This window comes from Lepidochelys kempii, chromosome 4 (assembly GCF_965140265.1).
Source record: "Lepidochelys kempii isolate rLepKem1 chromosome 4, rLepKem1.hap2, whole genome shotgun sequence".
In the NCBI taxonomy this organism is placed as follows: domain Eukaryota; kingdom Metazoa; phylum Chordata; order Testudines; family Cheloniidae; genus Lepidochelys; species Lepidochelys kempii.
This window is the reverse complement of record NC_133259.1, coordinates 116,410,341-116,429,470: the sequence shown is the minus strand read 5'-3', so window position 1 is coordinate 116,429,470 and position 19,130 is coordinate 116,410,341. Positions and strand designations below refer to the sequence as shown.

The window sequence follows — 19,130 nt, the reverse complement described above, 5'->3', positions numbered from 1 at the left end:
TTTAAAACATTCCTACATAAAATCCTACTAGCAGCATTCTGGGCACTCTAAGTGTAAAGAGAAGGTACAGGAACGTAACAAAAAAGCAGCATCATATACTTTAATCTTCAGTCTCACAAGGATATATGTTGATTTGTTTGCATATTTTAAGTGTATATTTTAAAGTAATTAATCTTGCACCACACTGTGCATGCCAAGGAATCATCAAGAAATGTGTTAAGTTTTATTCCTTACTCCTCTTCATCCCTATTCTCAGATCACCTTTTTCTTGCCACTCACTTACAGATTTAGGGTCTGATCCAAAGCCCACAAAAATCAATGGGAGTCTTTCTACTGACTTCCATAAGGTCAACGACCATTGAACAGACACAGCTTGTTCTGTCAGGACATACATGGAGATGTTTATAAAATAGACTCTTCTCAGTTGTAGAATTAGAAACAAAAAGGACAATGGAAATGGAAAAAATTGCCTAGGGAAGTCCTGCAATCTCCTTCTCTGGAAGCTTTCAAGAAGAGGAGAGGGTTGGAATAGAGAAAAATTCTTTGACAGCACTTCTGTGATATGCTGATGGGGAGAGTTTAGTTTGTAATACATGGCTGGCATGTTAAATCAAATACAATGACATTTACATTCTCAGGCATTGTGGCCACTGTCCACAGACAGACAATGTCACCTATAATTGTCTATATGTCATCCTACTGAGTTCACCCCATCTCAAATCTTTGCTAACAGGCTTAAATCAGGCTTCCAAGTGTTGGCAATGCATTAAATCAGAAGAAAACTTGCCTCTGGCAAAATGCACAGCATAAATGAAACTGATTGGGTCAGGGAAGTGAATATTAGCTAGTAATAGCTGTTTCTGCTCAAGCACGGACAGCCAACTCCATCTCTGGAGAGGAGAGAACAGCCAACCTCCTACTTTAAGTGTTTGATGAAAACTTCTCATTTCTAAACGCCATTAGTAACTTGACACCCAAGTTTCTCTTCAATTGATGTTAAAAGCATATGTTGTAGGTTCCACTTTATTATTCAGATTTTTCTTCAGTTTGGTTATGACAAATTCCCTGCCTCCCCCATTTGCAGTAAAAAAAGAAATGTGCACATCAATTTCTGCCTACACTTACATGTAGGTTCATTTACCCTCCTATTATTTCATCTGCCATTTAAGCCTTCAGAAAATTACTGACCCCCTTCCCCCGCCCAACACTATGAGCTGCTGAAGGATTCAGAACAAAGTGGCTTATTTTGCATTTATTTGCTATCAGAATGAAGGAGAAGCACCGATTCAGAAGATCAGCAGCTAAGGGATGGAATGTGCAATAGCATCATCCAATATGTGCCAAAGCAGAAGATTCTCCAGTGAACTCAAACCACAGAACGCTTTCCAATGGAGAGAGAGGAAAAAAAAAAATGTGGCAGTCTTGGCCCTAAACATTTTTTTCAAGAAGTGGAAATTGGGTCACACTAAGCGCTGTGTGGCTCAAGTCTATATGAAAAGTCTGTCAAGGCTGGAATAAAATTCAGGCCTGACTCCCATCCCTTTGCCTTAACCAGAGTATTGTCCTTTAAGAAGCTAATGTAAAACCAGCAAAAAGCCCCAGTTCGTCTTGAGAACATTACTTTCAGTGCAGTCTCACATACATCTGATGAGCCACAGGCTACATGGAAGGAGAGGACGACAGTGACCCTGACTGAATCTCAACCTGAATTTTCGGGAAGTTTTAGTATTATATAGAACTAGTTTTTGAACTGCAGGACATCTAAAACAGCCATAAAGAAGAGTGGGACTGACTTTATATGAATTTTTACATTTTATATAGTAGCATGAAAACAGAATTAGAATTGTTCTATACATGGCCTTAACCGAAGTTTAGGTTTAACTACACTGCTCTCTGTACAATATGCATTGTTTGTCACTATGTTCCTTCGCCATCTTAGTTTTCAGTCTTTAAATCCTCCTATCGTTTCATGTTTTCCTTTTTCAAAAAAATAGGTGATATATATGAAGATTAGCAGCTGCAGATCAATGGTTGGAATACAGGATTGACATGCTGGATCAATACCAATACTCCATGTAGTCTGGTATCCTCTTTGACAGTCCCCATATCAGAAGCTTCAGAGGAAGAGGTAAACCACATAATTCATAATTATGCATTAACATACCTACATGCCCGGGAGGGGATTATCTTTTTAACACCAAGCAGTGGACTGTTGACTTGCATCCTGAAGGAGGAAGGTTGATATCCCTTATAAATGTGTTTTGTTTTTAAATCCTAGCTAGTGGAATTTTTATTTCCCATCTGAAATGTTTAATCCTTTTTTCAATCCTATGATGCCCCATCCTCAATAATCATGTGGTGGCAAGTATCACAGCTTAATGCTTTGTGGGGATAAATGGATGAGAGTGAGGAGGGTATTTCCTTTCATCAGTTTTAAAATTTGCTGCTCACAGTCAGGTATCTCTTTGTTCCTGTACTGCATGGAAGGTAAACAGAGCACCTCTCTCTACATCAATCATTTTTATCTACCTTTCTATCTCACCTACTAAGCAAGTAGTAGTCCTGATTTTGAGAACTAGTTAGGAGTCCAGTCCTTCCCAACAATTTGGAATCTTCATGCCCCAGATCAGAATTTTAAAGCTTAAGCTTATCTTTATTTTAAAACCTGTTAGTTTTCTTGTACAGGTGTCATAAGAGCAAAGACAGAACTTTTTAACCTATAGAAGATACAGCTTACTTTCAGCAGTAGCATTTTTACCAGTTAAAAAGTCAATGAGGCTCTCCCTCCTCAGCAAGGGCCAAGATAGCAATAATTTTGATGTGTCTTCAGTAGCTGCTCCTCCCTTTTCAGAGCCGAATAGCACTGTGACCTCTCTCGGCTGGGGAGGGCTGGATGGCGTGCCCTTTAGATGCCAGGAAAACTGTATCTTACTTGGCCATAAGAAGAGACGTTTCTTCCTTAAATTTAAGCCTGGGTCTCATGAGTGATAGGTGAAGACAGCTAATCACAAGGACAGCTTTTAGGGGGCTTGTGGGATACGGAAGGTCTGTTTAAATCAAGTATTTATGTAGGAGACAAATATTAGAGAGAAATCCACAGTGAGGGGGTGTGGTTTAACAGTTACAGCAAGGTAACAGAGGCTAAAGAGCTGTGCACATTAGATGCTAAGCTTAAATGCTGTGTAATCAGAAGATAAAAACGTATTAGGTTAACACACTGTAGTTGAGAAAAAACTTACAGCTGGTGCAAAATTATTTAGCAAAACAAAGCAAAATTAAATCATGGTCATTACATTTCAAACAGGATGTGTGCACTTACATTCACTGCTTACTAATCGTTCCAGCATTCTTCTTTGCTTCTGTACAGACTTTGGAACTGGGCCAGGTTGTTTTTCACCATCTGCTCAATAACAGAAGTTCACAACGTAGTCATTAAGCGAACAACCGACAACAAATGTCATGAGCTAAAGTAGCAAAAATATAGAAGACAGCAGCACCGCAAACCAATGAGATAAAAGTTTACACAAGGGCATATGCTACCAAGTCCTACTGTGGCAGACATCCTCTAAGAAGGCTCTACTTAGGGACAAGCAAAGCTGCCTCCAAAGCAGCTGTGATCCTTAGGGTCTACCACCCATTTGCAACAACAGGACACTGAGTGAGAATCTGCTGAATTCCTTGAAAGAACTGCATAGATTGAGTGGCAATACAAAGCTTATACTAAAAACAGAACTCATTTCATCATGTACTTTTTGAAAGTAGAGAAAGTGGCCGTAATAGTACATTTTGATTTTCAGCTACAGTGTTAAAAAGAGGAATAGTGTTTAGATCAGGAGTTCTCAAACTGGGAGTCGGGACCCCTCAGGGGGTCGCAAGGTTAACACATGGGGGGTTGTGAGCTGTCAGCCTCTGCCGCAAGCCCCACTTTGCCTCCGGCATTTATAATGGTGTTAAATATATAAAAAAAGTGGTTTTACTTTATTGGAGGGAGGCGCACTCAGAGGCTTGCTGTGTGAAAGGGGTCACCAGCATAAAAGTTTGAGAACCACTGGTTTAGATCATTAGTATATGCTTACTTTGTGATGCATTTTTAAGTTAGTAACTTCAAATATCTGGCAAGATACTCAGAGTGCTATGTTACTGATAAAATTAAAGTAAATAAGAGCATCTTTTTTCAAAAACACTGAGTTTTGATTAAAAAGTTAGTCATTTCTAATCTTTGGTGGTTCTCATTGGTACTTAAGTGAGTCACCATGCATAAGCAAAACTCCTGACAGCATATGAATCAGCTTTAAAGAGTTAGAGTGAGCAGCTGATAAAAGGTCATTATCACAACTATTTTTCCATGAATGGGTTACACACTTATTTATTTTATTTTTATATATAGTCATTTAGGTTTTAAAGTTGTGTTCTGCTTTTAATTTTGTGTTTTAGACAGGATCAGTTTCTTTTCTGGGGTACTAGATACCTACCTTCATTGTTAACTTGCCCAACATTCTCCAGCAGTTCAGAAACTGCTAACTGCTTCTTCTTCTTTGGATTTAATTTCCAATACATCACTAAGGCAGCTTTTCTCACAGCTCTCTCCAGATCAGTCTCAGATGATAATTTCTTCACTTCTTGCTCATTCTCAGAAGTAATGCCTCAAGAAAAGAAAGTGTATTAGATATTATCATCCCACATTTCAGGAAGAAGTGATGGACATGTCCACAATTTGTTATTTTTTTTTCACTTTAGTTCTAAGTTTTTGGACAAGTTGATTCACACGTCATCTTCTCAAGTTAACTAATTTTTTCCTATATTGTTCTGTGTCCAGGGCTTACCAACAAATATTATACATATCTTAAAATGTACAGTGCACTTTACGGATTGCATAAGATATGTTCCCTGCCACAAAGACTTTGTAATCTTGCCTGGAGACAAGACACAAGGACAACAGTACAGGTAAAAGATGACATGGATAGAGCACTGGTGATGAGGAAGTATTATGTAAAGAAGTGGGTTTCAAGAAGAGATCAGATACTTGGCAGACATGAGGAAGACTATTCCAAGCGTAGGAAGTGGGATGAAGGAAGGCGTGAATCTTGAAATGGGAGAATATGATACAGGGAACCAATTAGGCAAGAGGATTGAGAAGAATAAAGGGAGAATGAGAGGGACAGGAGAAGAGAAAAACAGCAGATATGTAGGTGGAGTGTGAAATTAACCTTAAAGGCAAGGATAAAGAGTTTCAGTGAGTTTTGGTAAGAAATAAGAATCTAATGAAGGAATTCAAGTACATGATTGACACAGATACTTCTATATGAAAAGTCCTATGTTGTCCTTTTAATTAAACTACTCTAACATTCGATCAGCAGCTGTTCAAGTAATTTTGCTCCAAATATACCCAGATTTTAAAGTATATTTTAACCTGTCTCTCCAATATTTTAATGGAGGATTATTTGTAGCTAAAATAGACTAAAAATATAAGAGTTAAAGCTCCTAAAGAACCCATACCTCTTCTGTCTGCTAAGCATCTCCGCAACAGCTTGACAGCTTCCCTTCGACCCTGCTTAGCAGCAAGAATCAGCCAGTCAACAGCACTACAGTTGTTGAGTTCTTCATCCTGATCTTCTGCTAATTTCAGGTAGTGTTTTCCCATCTAGAAAGAATGGCGAACAAACAAAATTCCTTAGCTATTTAAATACCTTCTGTTCTCTTTATCTCAGCGAGTGAAGGCTTTATCTGTGAAAAAGAAGGTCAAATAAGCTGACTCCAACACTGAGGCACACAGCTGTAAGTTGTCCTCAGCAAACTGGCTGGAGATCAACTTCCAGAACAAGATCAACTTCCAGAACAAGATGCAAGCAGAAGCAATGACTGATTTCTGGCACATTTGATGAAGTCAACAAAGGAGTTAACATTAGGTAGTACATGACTAAATGCAGCAGTGAACGCTAGTAATGCTAGACAGAAAGAGCAGATGCTAAGCGAATTCATTTTTATACAGATTTCAGAGTAGCAGCCTGTGTTACTGTACTGTGTTAGTCTGTATTCGCAAAAAGAAAAGGAGTACTTGTGACACCTTAGAGACTAACAAATTTATTTGAGCATAAGCCTTCGTGAGCTACAGCTCACTTCATCGGATGCATGAAGTGATCCAATGAAGTGAGCTGTAGCTCACGAAGGCTTATGCTCAAATAAATTTGTTAGTCTCTAAGGTGCCACAAGTACTCCTTTTTATACAGTACTGCTAGATCAACTTTAAAAATGCAAAATGAAGTGCCATAGCAAGGTATCAGAGATGGACAGGAATTTAGATGAAGTAATCTCTGTAGAGGGCCTTGATATGGTGGTTCTCAACCTTTTCGGAGTCAGGACGCATTTGAAAATATTTACAGCCTGTCGTGATCCGGTACATAATTTGGGGGTGAAGGCTCTGGGGTGGTTTCGGTCAGGTTCTCATAGCGGCAGCTCCTATGCTGTGTGGCTGGCTGGGCTTGGCTCTCCAGTCTGGGCATTGCAACCTCCGGGGTTGCACCGCATGTCCGCTCCGCTGACTGGACTCTGTGAGCGGAGTTGTGACCTGGCTTATGTGGTTGCAGTGCCACTTGCTCAAATTTGGCGTACCCACCATCATGACAGCTGAGTGCCTGGGGAAATCATCACGATGATGGTTACACATGAAAGGAAAATAACGCGACCCCCTAGAGTATCATACCATTATGAACCCCAAAATAGTGAATCTATGCTGTAGAACTGAATTGTTAATTATCCTTTTGAATGATTCTGCAGCACTAAACATCCCCACCTTATAAAAAACCTGAACTTCTCTTGGAAGGTTAGCAGGTCTGACTTGGGACCCAATTCTCAGGTTGGACGCACACAGGTGGATTCTTACATGACCAATCCACACAAATCCAGTTGCAGGATTAGGGCCTTTGGGATTAAATGTACACTTCATAGAATTGAAGCTACCAGAAAAAAATGCAAATAGGCAAGAGAACTCAGACCAAGTAAACCAAACTGACAGTGTACAATTACTACCCTGGCATACCTCAACTCAATGAAATGGAAAAGCACATTGATGCAGGAACAGATGAAAGAACAGTAAATGGCAGAAAGTCAAGAACGTAGCTTAGGTACAAGTACCATCACTGACAATTTGTCAACACCGCAGACAATGTTAGCAAGATTTATATGGAAGTTATTGCTTTGAACAAATTATGTGGCAATAAAACCTGTGCCAAGAACAGCTATTCCTACAGTGTGTTTATAGTTATAGCCACCACGTTTTTGACTAAATCCCAAAACAGCAACACTTAATACAGCTCTTCTACACATATCCCATAGTCCCAGAAACTGATATCTGCCAACACAAATCATGGAATCAGCCATAAGAATGACTATTGCACAAGGAACCACAGCCCAAGACTTGGGTTTTGTGACAGAGCTTTCTGTGTTAGGTACAGTAGCAGCATCTGTAAGTAGCTACCTTTTGAAGAGAACATTTTACCTTTATTTTGGTTCTAAAGATACATAAACTCTTGGAATTAGTGGGGTTTTTTTTAATTAATAGAAAACCAGACCAACCTATACCTAGCCTTTCCATGAAACTGCACTGATAGATGCAGTATGCTAGGCTGTGATCTGCCCTTTCTGAATGAGTATTGTGCAACAGTGGCTTTAAAATGAGATTTGTGATAAAACTTTTGCACAAATGTTTTCATTTTAAAGTTACCAAAATGTAAAATGGCTAGAACCCTTTTGACTTGAGCTGATTATAGAATATCCATTCCTGCTCATTCCAGCTTGTCAGGTAGTTTTAATGTTAACTTGAGGATGCTCTTTGTTTAGATCGTGAGCTAAAACTGGGAGGAAGAAAGAGGTACTTAGAACCAAATTAACAGTGTACATCTTCAGGTTACTCCTATAACATGAGCACACACTCCCTCATACTGCTGTGCTCTGCTAACTAAAACAGAGTGGTCACAACCAGTCAAGAGTGCAGAGACCCTGTACAGTAACAGACACATCACTGCCTCTTCTCCATTATGCAGTTCGGATTGTGGGTGTCTCATCTGCATAATTCTGTACAGTTATTTTTCCATAAAAGTACTGTACGCAAATTCCTGGAACAGAGTCTGAGAGAGACAGAGTGCAGGATTATTTCAGTATAATACTTACAGTGATTTGTCCAAGTTCATGAATTTTGAGTGATTTTTTCTCTAGTCAATTTTTTAGGCTGTAAGCAAGCTACAAATATCACTACCTCAGCTTTTCACTCACTTCTGCTGAAGATGCACACTCCTCACCCTGCCCCACCCTCACAATGGACACACTCTTGGCTATCAAACTGCCAAGAGAAAAATCTATTTAAATATTTTAAACAAGATTTTTTTTTTAAGTCTTGTTTTCCTCCTTCCTCTTGTCCCTCTCCACAGGACAGTAGGGCTCCAGGTTCCTAACTGATTTTTTGTTTATTTTGAGATGAACATAATTAAACCTGAAAACATACTGTGATCTTTAAGACAAGAGCCTTATTGACACGTAGGCATCAGAGGAGGGGGTATAAGGGTGGAGTGAACCAGGAAGGGTAGAGAGATGTCAGGTTTGGGGTTTTTTTAAACCAATTATCTTCTCCGTGTTTTGACAGCCCATTTTGCTTGTTATTGCTCAACTTTCATTTAAAAATGTTTAAAGCTGCAGTGCAACAGTAAAGTCTTCCTGACAAGAATGCAAAGACCATATTCTAGGTTAATAAACTCCTCAGATAATAGCCAATTTATTAGTCCAGAATATCATTAACCGGGACTGTGGCTTACTGTTATTTAAACAGGTTTTGATTTTATAGACGAAAACAGAGAAGGACTTTCCAGCAGTAACCCAAGGGTTCTGTTTATATATTTCTTACACTTCACGATCCCTTTTCCCGTTTACACAGGGTCAGCAGTGCCCATGACTCTATCACTCCTTCCAAACCCGCGTGTCCTGTCTTGGAGTTCCAGTCTTCTCTCTTCAAATTTCCCTTAAAGTCTCTCCAAAGTCAGTCTAATATATCCTTTCTTGCTGTCCTCCTCCTCCCACGCTTTCTTTAATGTTTGTTCTTCTCCCATTTTTATAACATGTCCAGCCTATTACTAGGAGTCCCAAGTTTATATTGCCTCTAATTTCTTCCATGTGCACTGTCTACCCTCTGCTTGCCTGCCATTCTCCTCAATATATTACTTTCTACTACTGTTGTCTTCTTTTTTCCCCCATCTCCATAAGACCTACTGTTTCCAAATCAAACAGCAGGCAGGGATAAACACACACAAGATACAATTTTGCTTTCAGTTTGTTACTTAATTGCTGGTCCTACAATACTCCTACCACCTTTTTCACTGTCACCCCGGACATTGGGTTCTTTTCAGTTTTCAAGATCTCTTCGGGATGGCACTGTATAGTTCTCAAGTACAAAAATTCTTCTGATTCAGCTTCTCTCCTAAAACTTCAGTTAACAGCGTCTCTTCTTCCATCTTGCCTACATGCATAATTTCAGTTTTCTTTGGGTTCACCTTCAAATCATAATCTTCAAACCAACGTCTACTCTGATACCATATTTACCAATTCCTCTTTGCTGTCAGCCAAAATGGACAAATCATCAACACACGTTAGTTTTCTCTGTGTCTCCACAAGCTTTGTTCTACCATTTTAGCTTACATATTTCTTAATCAACTAGAAATTACAGGTTTTTGTTCTTTGCTGGAATTGGAACCAAATTGAGGGTTCTGGTGGCAAGGATCCTCCAAGTTCAAAATACCATTACCCACAAAGGTGTTTGGCTGTTTTAAAGGCCAGGAACTCTTCAGACTGCTCCCTTCTTGAGGCTGCCCTCAAATACCAGGGCTGAAGAACATGGGTGAAGTGTGCAGGATGTTTGCACCAGTTCTAGAGATTATTTATTTATTACTATTATTATTATTATTTTTTACTATTCTGTTGGGATATCTCCCACAGTGCAGCAGCACTCAGATATTCTCACTCCTGACCCCCATCTCCAATTTTCTCAAATGTCATTACTTCTCAGCTTAGAAGGGCCATTTGTGAGGGTGAGATGACAGTACAGTCTCAGTGTCGTTCAGGCCTTGTCTATACTAAATTAGCCCATCTGTTTGACCATGTATATGTTTCTACTGATTTAATTAAAGTCAGTAATTTAACAAGTTTAGCTGAAGTGATTTAAAGTGAGGATTAAACTAGTTTAAGTGCAACTCCATTAGGTGCTTGTTCCGGTTTAGTTAGAATTTTAACCTGATCTAATGAAACCGATGTATTTTTTTAGTATAGAAAAGCCCTAAAACTGCTAACAAATTTCTTCAGGGACAGAATTAAGATCAACTCAATTCTCGTAGGCCACTGAACAGCCAAATGGTAGCTAGTACCTAGAGGGTTTTTTAAATGCATTTATTCAGCATAGATGAGGAAAGTTATAGAAAGATCTCAACCCTGTGTACATGAATGCCCTTACTAATCCACCATACCAGGAAACATACTTTGTACATTTTCAAATGACCCAAGGTTGGTGCTGTTGAGTCATTTGGAAACCTTGCAACAACTCAGTTACATTACTCTAGTATTATTCATTTTTTGTATAGTCGTAGTGCCTAGGAGCCTTAGTGCTGAATGAGGTTTGCATTTTGTTCCAATGGTAACAAATTAAAATCAAAACAGTATCCAACAGTCACTATATGGACACTTCCCTCTTCTCTCATTGTATTAGACACTGGACAAAAAACAAATGACATTCCCGGCCCCTAGATGCTTACAATCTATAATTAACTTTCACATCTACCCCAAAGGCTGGTACTGGACTGGAACTTGGGAAATCGGATATCCTTCCTAAGGAAGGAACATTCCTCCAGGCCAAGAAGCTATTTGGCATCTCTCACTTTGAACAACTTAAAATTCTAACAAAGGATGTAGTTCAACTGAACAGTTTTTGGAAGAGATAATAACCCCACAAGAGTTGGAAGTGTGTGGTAACGTTTTCTGAATTTAAACCACAACAATGCTCGATGAAGTTTCGCCAATGTTCAGAGATGTTCAAAGCTCTTTCCAGTGCTCTCTACAGATATGATTTCAGAAAGAGCTAACAAACATTTATTTTATCTATTCATAGTCAATAAATGGCCTCTAAAGAGTATAAAAAAAAAGTAGTGACAATGTATAAAATTACCTCCGTCTGGGCTTTTGGTTCTCCAGCTTTGGCCTTTTCAAGCAGATCCTCAAAAAGTACTTCAGGTTCCTCTTTCATGGCTTCTACAAAGCAACCCAAGAAGAAAACTGATTTATTAGCAATATTCAATGATTTTCATGAGTCCTCAGTGCATTTGGCTAGAGAATTCAAGGAGCACATCTAAATATAGAGCTTGATGTTTTATAGAAACAGCAATGCAGTTCTACCAAGTTATTACATTTATAGCTGCAATTACTCAAACCTTAATAATTTTCACTGGAATGCTACACAAGATGCAAAATTTTCATTTAAAAAATCCTTTAAGATAATATGAAATTCAATTATTATGTTAACCAAGAAGTGTCTCAGAAAATATAAGTGTTATTTGGCATCCCTTACAAATATTAACCCATATTTGTAACACTATCCCAACTACTTATATAGGATAAAATTGTCAATTAGAAAAGTTTTCATTATATATGATAAGCATCTGCATTTGTATTTAATACTACTATGGCTTGTCACTGTTCAAACCCAATAAGAAAAACATAAAAAAAATAAAAAAAAGTTCCTGAGCCCTTAGGAAATTTGTTGTTCTGGGCAGAAACAGGGCCTTTTAGAGTGTTATGAATCTGAGGAATGAGAAGCTACTCTTCAAAAACACATTCAGTGCATTTGAAAGGTCAGTTTTTTAATCCTTGGAGTAAATGAAACACCAGTATCAATGTCTTTTTCTTTTTAAAGAACTCATTGTTTTGTATCCTGTCTCACATTTCTGTTTGCCTCCCCATTCTTTTCCATATTTACCAGATCAAAGTGATTTTTAGCTTTCATTCCTAAAAAGAAAAACAGTGCTGCCCACGTACCGAGCCAAAAACAAGGTAATCAGGTTTCTGCATGATCTTAACTTATTTTGCGTTTATTAGGAATCCCATGACCCGATTTATCTTGTGAATGATGAGCTACAGCCTTCTAGTTGCTTGGAAAAGTTGAAACTTGGTAGAACTGAGAACGCTCTGTAAGGATGCATCTTAAAAATTCTCACTAATTTGATTTCAAATATCAAGCGTCAAAAAGTAGACGCTCAATATGCATGTGAGTGAGAGATTAGGGTGGGGAGGGGAGAAAGGGTTGGAAAAATTACCACTAATTCACAGGAAGTAAAGCACCTTTACTAGCCAGCCCAGAACTGTAGCCTAGAACTGGGTGGGAAGAGTTTCCAAAAAAATTTCTAGTTACTCAGTGGGATGAAACAGACCTTTCAACATTTGTCATGACAAATGAAAGAGACCTTCCCCTCCTCCCCGCAAAACAGCCAATAGCCCAGTGATTAGGGTACTCACCTGGGATGTGGGACACCAAGGATCAAGTCCTTGCTTTACCTAACTTGTATCAGGGACTTGAACCTGGGTTATCTCCCATAACCCAGGTGAGTGCCCTAGCCACTAGGCTATTGGCTATTCTGGGGGCTCTCTCGCCACCTGACCCAAGCAGCCTTCCTGTTGAAAGTTTTGTAGAAATTCATTCACAGATTCCAAGGCCAGAAGGGACCATTGCACTCACAGGACACAGAGCTTCCCCAAAATAATTCCTAGAACATATCTTTTAGAAAAAACCATTCCATCTTGAATTAAAAATCGTCAGCGATGAAGAATCTACCAAAACTCTTCGCAAACTGTTCCAATGGTTAATTACCCTCACTCTTAAAAATCTACATCTTATTTCCAGCCCGAATTTGTTTAGCTCCAACTAGCAACCATTGAACTGTGTTATACCTTTCCTTGCTAGCTTGAAGAGCCCATTATCAAATATTTGTTCCCCATGTAGATACTTAAAGATTGTAATCAAGTCACCTCTTACCATATTTTGTTAAGCTAAATACACAGACTCTAGGACCTCAATCTAAGGGCTTGTCTATACTGTACGCTAAATCAGCGCCACTGCAATTGATGCAACAGCGTTGATTTATCGGGTCTGGTGAAGATGTGATGAGTCGATGGGAGAGCACTCTCCCATCGACTTCAGTAGTCCATCTCCCCAAGAGGCAGAAGGTAAGATAGCGGGAGAGCGTCTCCCACCAATACAGCACGGTGTAGAAACCACGTTAGGTTGATGTAAGCTATGTCGCTCAGGGGGGTGATTTTTTCCCTCCCCCGAGTGATGTAACTTACATTGATTTAAGCGGCAGCGTAGACCAGGCCTAAGACAAGTTTTCTAATCCTTTAATAGTCCTTGTGGCTCTTCTCTGAACCCTCTCCAATTTATCAAATCATTCTTGAATTGCGTGCACCAGAACTAGACAGTATTCCAGCAGCAGTCACACCAGTTTCAAAATAACCTCTACTTCTACTCAAGATTCCCATTTATGCATCCCTAGATTGCATTAGCTTTTTTGGCTAGAATCATGCTGGGAAGCTCATGGTCAGTTGATTATCCGCCATTACTGCCAAATCTCTTTCAGAGTCACTGGTTCTCAGGATATAGGATGGGGGACTCTAAGTATGACCTACTTTCTTTGTTCCTAGATGCAGCTAAATGTAAATGTATCCATTAAAATGCATATTGTTCACTTGCGCCCAGTTTACCAAATGATCCAGATCGCTCTGAATCAGTGAACTGTTCTCTTCATTATTTACCACTCTCCCAACTTGTGTCTCATTTGCAAATTTTATAGTTTCTTCCAAGTCATTGTTAAAACTGAAATAGTGTAGGGCCAAGAACTGATCCCAGCGGGACCTCACTGGAAATACACCCACACAATGACGATTTCCCATTTGCAATTACTTTTTGAGATCTGCTAGCCAAATTTTAATCCATTTAATGTCTGCCATGTTATTTTTATATCATTCTTGTTTTTTTAAGCAAAATGTTGAGTGATACCAATTCAAATATTTGGAGAAGGATAAATATATAGATTCATAGATATTTAGGTCAGAAGGGACCATTATGATCATCTAGTCTGACCTCCTGCACAATGCAGGCCACAGAATTTCACCCACCACTCCTACAAAAAAACCTCACACCTATATCTGTGCTACTGAAGTCCTCAAATCATAGTTTAAAGACTTCAAGGAGCAGAGAATCCTCCAGCAAGTGACTCGTGCCCCATGCTACAGAGGAAGGTGAAAAACCTCCAGGGCCTCTTCCAATTTGCCCTGGAAGAAAATTCCTTCCCGACCCCAAATATGGCGATCAGCTAAACTCTGAGCATATGGGCAAGATTCATCAGCAAGATACTACAGAAAATATGATAACACTATTAGCTATATCAACCAAACTTGTAATCTTATTTAAAAAACAAAAAAAAACCCCACAAAATCAAGTCAGTTTGGCAGAATCTATTTTCCATAATTTGCATTAGTTACATTACCCTTCTTTAATTCTTTATTAATTGAGTCCTAAAATCAGCCACTCTATTAGCTTGCCAGGGATCAGTGTTCGACTGACAGACCTATAATTCCCCAGGTCAGCCCATTTACCCTTTTTAAAAATTGGCACAACACTGGCTTTCTTACAGTCTTTGGAAAATTCCTCAGTTCTCCACAACTTATTAAAAATCAACATTAATGGTGGAGCAAGCTCCTCCACCAGCTCTTTTAAAACTCCTGGATGCAGTGGACCTGCTGATTTTAAAACGTTTAACTTCAGTAGCTGCTGTTTAACATCCTGCAGAGATACTAGTGGAATAGAAAGTGCAATCACCATATGTTTAGATTACATACTCTGGTTTTTTCCCCTCAAATACAGGACAGACATGTTTATTGAACACTTCTGTCTTTTCAGTATTATCATCAAAAATTCTACCACCATTTTCATCTAGTAATAGACCAATACCACTGCTGGATTCTTTTTGTTCCTAATGTATTTTAAAAACTCCTTATTGTCCTTAACTCTGCTGCCCATAGATTTCTCTTTATGTCTCTTGGCTTCCCTTACCAATTTTCTAAAATTCCTAACTCCTGATATATACTCATAGCTATTAACTTCCCCTTTGTTATATATTTTTCAATAGCTGCCTTCACTGTCTCTCTAAACCAGGCCAATTTTTTAACCAACATGGCCCTCCTTTCTCAATTGTAGGACTGTAGCTTTTTGGGTATTTAGTAAGGTTCTTAAATGTTTCCAATTATCATTCAAATTTTTCTGCTTAAGTTATTCCTCCTAGATGATTTGACTCTCAATTGTTTTTAGCTCTGTACAATTGGCCCTATTCAAGCACCACATATTATTGCTCTGGACTTTATTCTGCTGGTTTATTATAAATGCAGTCAAGTCACGATCACTTGTACCTAACCTACTGTTGAGAGCAAAAGCATATTTTGGCTTATAGAAGACTGCTGTGAATGTTAAAACTGTTCTGATAACATTTAACAGAGTAAACATAGGTAAAACTGCACATGTAAGAAATTGCAGAGTAATCATGTCTGTGAATTAAAAATAAATAAAGTCGTTACAAAGCTAGAAAAGATGGGTTTGAAATAATGCTAAACCTGTATTGACAGGGAAAAATGTTAACATGCAAATGAGACACTAATACAGATATATAAGAAAAGATAACAAAAAAAAGTTATAAATTTTGTGTAACAAAAGGGAGGTTGAAGCTGTATTGTCCAGTGCTGGAGGTTACTGAGATCGTCCTGATGAGCCTTCCACTTGTAAGTAACTGATTACCACTTCCTGAAAGGTTTGCCTTAATAAAGATTTGTTAAACTCATCTGCTGAGTTTTGTTTAACAAATCTTTATTAGCAGATGAGTTTAACTCATCTGGGAGTCTCAAGCTAACATCCCAACGAACCAGGCAGTTTGCAGATTGGGCTAACAGCCAGTATCCAAGGAACCACAACCTAAGGCAATTGATGGGGTTTAAGCAACGATGGAATTGCTGGGGAAGATATGTAAATGAATATCTGGCCAGACACGGTAGGGGTCCCCTTAAGGAGGTGGACATTCTCACAAGCCAGAATCTGTTTGAAATGGTGGCTGACGTGCTCGAAAGCAATTTTTCTGGCAACCAAACGGTTGCCAAGAAAAGGATAGAAGCTGCAATAGCTCAGGGTTGGGTAATGACAGCCAGAGCTTTTGTGAAGCAAAATGAAACACTGACACTAGAAGGTAGAAAGAAATAAAACGCAAGTTAAAGAAATGCAGAAGGGTGAGACACAAGAACTGAGAGACAAGGCCACTGAGCTATGGGGTGCTACAGTGTATAAGCTGAGGCTTTGATTGAGGAAGCTGAGGAACATGAGAAGCAGAACAGGATTCTGCAAGTACTGCTGGAAACAGTGCCACTGGAGAATACAGAACTGACAGGAACTCAATCATCGAGACTTTTGGATGGAGAAATCATTAATGTGGACAGTGCCGTACTATCTAGGGCTCCACCACCTCCTTATATTACACTTTTTCCTTCCTTAAGCAATCTGGACTCTAAAGCTGTCCCTATGGCACTTATAATTCACATCCACAGTCCAAACAATCGGGGTTGTACATGTACAGAGATGAAGGTTAAAAATTTTCATCAGAGGAGATAGACTGACTGAACGTACTGGAGTAAAAATGCCTCCTGCTCCGGAATCGAAGCAAGATGATTACCCATGGCCAGAAACAGAACTTAACAATGGACTAATGATAAATCGTGAACATTAGATTATGTATAATAATGTTCAGTACCAAATGATACCTGTTGTATTGAATTTAACCAATTTTAACATTACCACAGCATCTCGGTCTTATTCAGGGGAAGATAGAAGAGATATAGGAACAGTACTAGGAGTTGGGGCATTGGGAACATCAGCATGGAATCACATGAGTACTACAGCATTGTGGGAAGAAAATCAGAAAATGAAAGTTCAAATTACAAAACCTGTTACAGTTAAACAAAGCAATGAGTATATAGGGAAGGATTTAAAGCATGTTCAGGAAGCTAGTATAACAGGACATCTGATTAGGGAAGTAGAAACAGCTAGCAATGAAATAGTGTGGGGGGGAGGGGATCACAAATCATCCTAATATATCAAAGGCAAAGACATGTTTCATAATACAGGAACTATAGGTTGACTAAAGGAAATTCAAGGTGGGGAAATGCCTGGGTTCATAACAAATAAGATGTAGGAACAATGGACCCAAAAAAGAAAAGAAAAAAAGAAAAAAGGAGTAGATGGGTGCCAGATTAGGCGCTAATCAAGAGTCTATTATGCATAGAAAAGATGCAAGTTAGACGAATCATGGATCATTCCTATGGTACTAGCAGCACCAAGTGAGGCATTAAGCGTGTATAGTGTTCAGATCATAGATATACTGGAACCTATCATGGTTAAAGGAATATGTCTCACCCTCAGATACTGTTAAGGATGGGCTAGGGGAGTCGGGAAAGCCCCAGATTCCTCATGTTGTTCCAAGAGGTGTGGTACATCTGGTTATGTCGTGATGTACTGCAGAGTGCATTCCAGCACATAGGTTCACCTAGGATGAAGAAACCTGAAATTGCATAATATGGCTGAGGCAATAGGGAACAAGGTCCAGCAAAGGCTGGAGAAGCCAAATATTGGATAACCTAGTGGGTCAGATACTTCTAATATGGGACACAAACATGTTGTTATGACTGGCCACTGTTCCGCTTAGTTCCAAGAAAGATAACCAAAATAGTGGATAAGGTAATTTTTCCAATTCCCCAGCATGAAATCCACAATGTATCAGCTGAAGCTGATGCTGCCCTAGACTCTGTGGTACAGCTAAGCAGAGACTTCCCACCATTGCATTTAAATGTGCAGTCCTTAATGAGCAGACATCCAGAACATTAATTAACCTTAAGATAGGAGAGTTGAAATATTCAAAAAGTGACATAAATACACTGCGAGATGCGTTAGCATACAATACTGAGGGAACATATGTGGATATAAATGATATCAATGGGCTTTGTAATTGTGCAAGCCATACTAATCGTGGTGTTCAGTGCATTGATTTGAAAGTATAGGAGGTTGGTTAGGCAGTTGGAAAAAAAAAAAAGATGTATATGAAATACAGGCTTTGCTGAAAACAGAAAGGAGTCTATGGCTTCATGGTGGGAAGTATTGGGAAGGGAGGCATATTTAGGCCTTATAGAAGTCTGCAGAGAATGTTAATTTTAATTTTTAGTTCTGTGATCATTCCTCTTTATTAGACCTTGTCCTAACAGAAAGAGCGATGTAGTGATGGGAGTCTGCTATAGACCACCGGACCAGGGGGATGAGGTGAATGAGGCTTTCTTCCGGCAACTCGCAGAAGCTACTAGATCGCACGCCCTGGTTCTCATGGGCGACTTCAATCACCCTGATATCTGCTGGGAGAGCAATACAGCAGTGCACAGACAATCCAGGAAGTTTTTGGAAAATATAGGGGACAATTTCCTGGTGCAAGTGCTGGAGGAGCCAACTAGGGGGAGAGCTTTTCTTGACCTGCTGCTCACAAACCGGGAAGAATTAGTAGGGGAAGCAAAAGTGGATGGGAATCTGGGAGGCAGTGACAATGAGTTGGTCGAGTTCAGGATCCTGACACAGGGAAGAACGGTAAGCAGCAGAATACGGACCCTGGACTTCAGGAAAGCAGACTTCGACTCCCTCAGGGAACTGATGGGTAGGATCCTCTGGGGGAATAACATGAGGGGGAAAGGAGTCCAGGAGAGCTGGCTGTATTTCAAAGAATCCCTGTTGAGGTTACAGGGACAAACCATCCCGATGTGTCGAAAGAATAGTAAATATGGCAGGCGACCAGCTTGGCTTAACAGTGAAATCCTTGCGGATCTTAAACATAAAAAAGAAGCTTACAAGATGTGGAAGATTGGACAAATGACCAGGGAAGAGTATAAACATGTTGCTAGGGCATGTAGGAATGAAATCAGGAGGGCCAAATCGCACCTGGAGCTGCAGCTAGCAAGAGATGTTAAGAGTAACAAGA

At 39.4% G+C, this 19,130-nt stretch overlaps 1 protein-coding gene across 5 annotated transcripts in view; it reads right to left on the bottom strand.

The window, feature by feature from the left end:
- Positions 1–19,130, bottom strand: part of WFS1 (wolframin ER transmembrane glycoprotein) — a 52,062-nt gene that overhangs the window by 8,511 nt on the left and 24,421 nt on the right. For all 5 annotated transcript variants that reach the window (XM_073342555.1, XM_073342559.1, XM_073342557.1 and 2 more), the window contains 4 exons: positions 11,198–11,280; positions 5,497–5,641; positions 4,473–4,643; positions 3,320–3,400 (listed from right to left, as the gene is read on the bottom strand). In XM_073342555.1, coding sequence (XP_073198656.1) covers positions 3,320–3,400; positions 4,473–4,643; positions 5,497–5,641; positions 11,198–11,280 — 480 coding nt within the window. The remainder of the gene's footprint in view (positions 1–3,319; positions 3,401–4,472; positions 4,644–5,496; positions 5,642–11,197; positions 11,281–19,130) is intronic.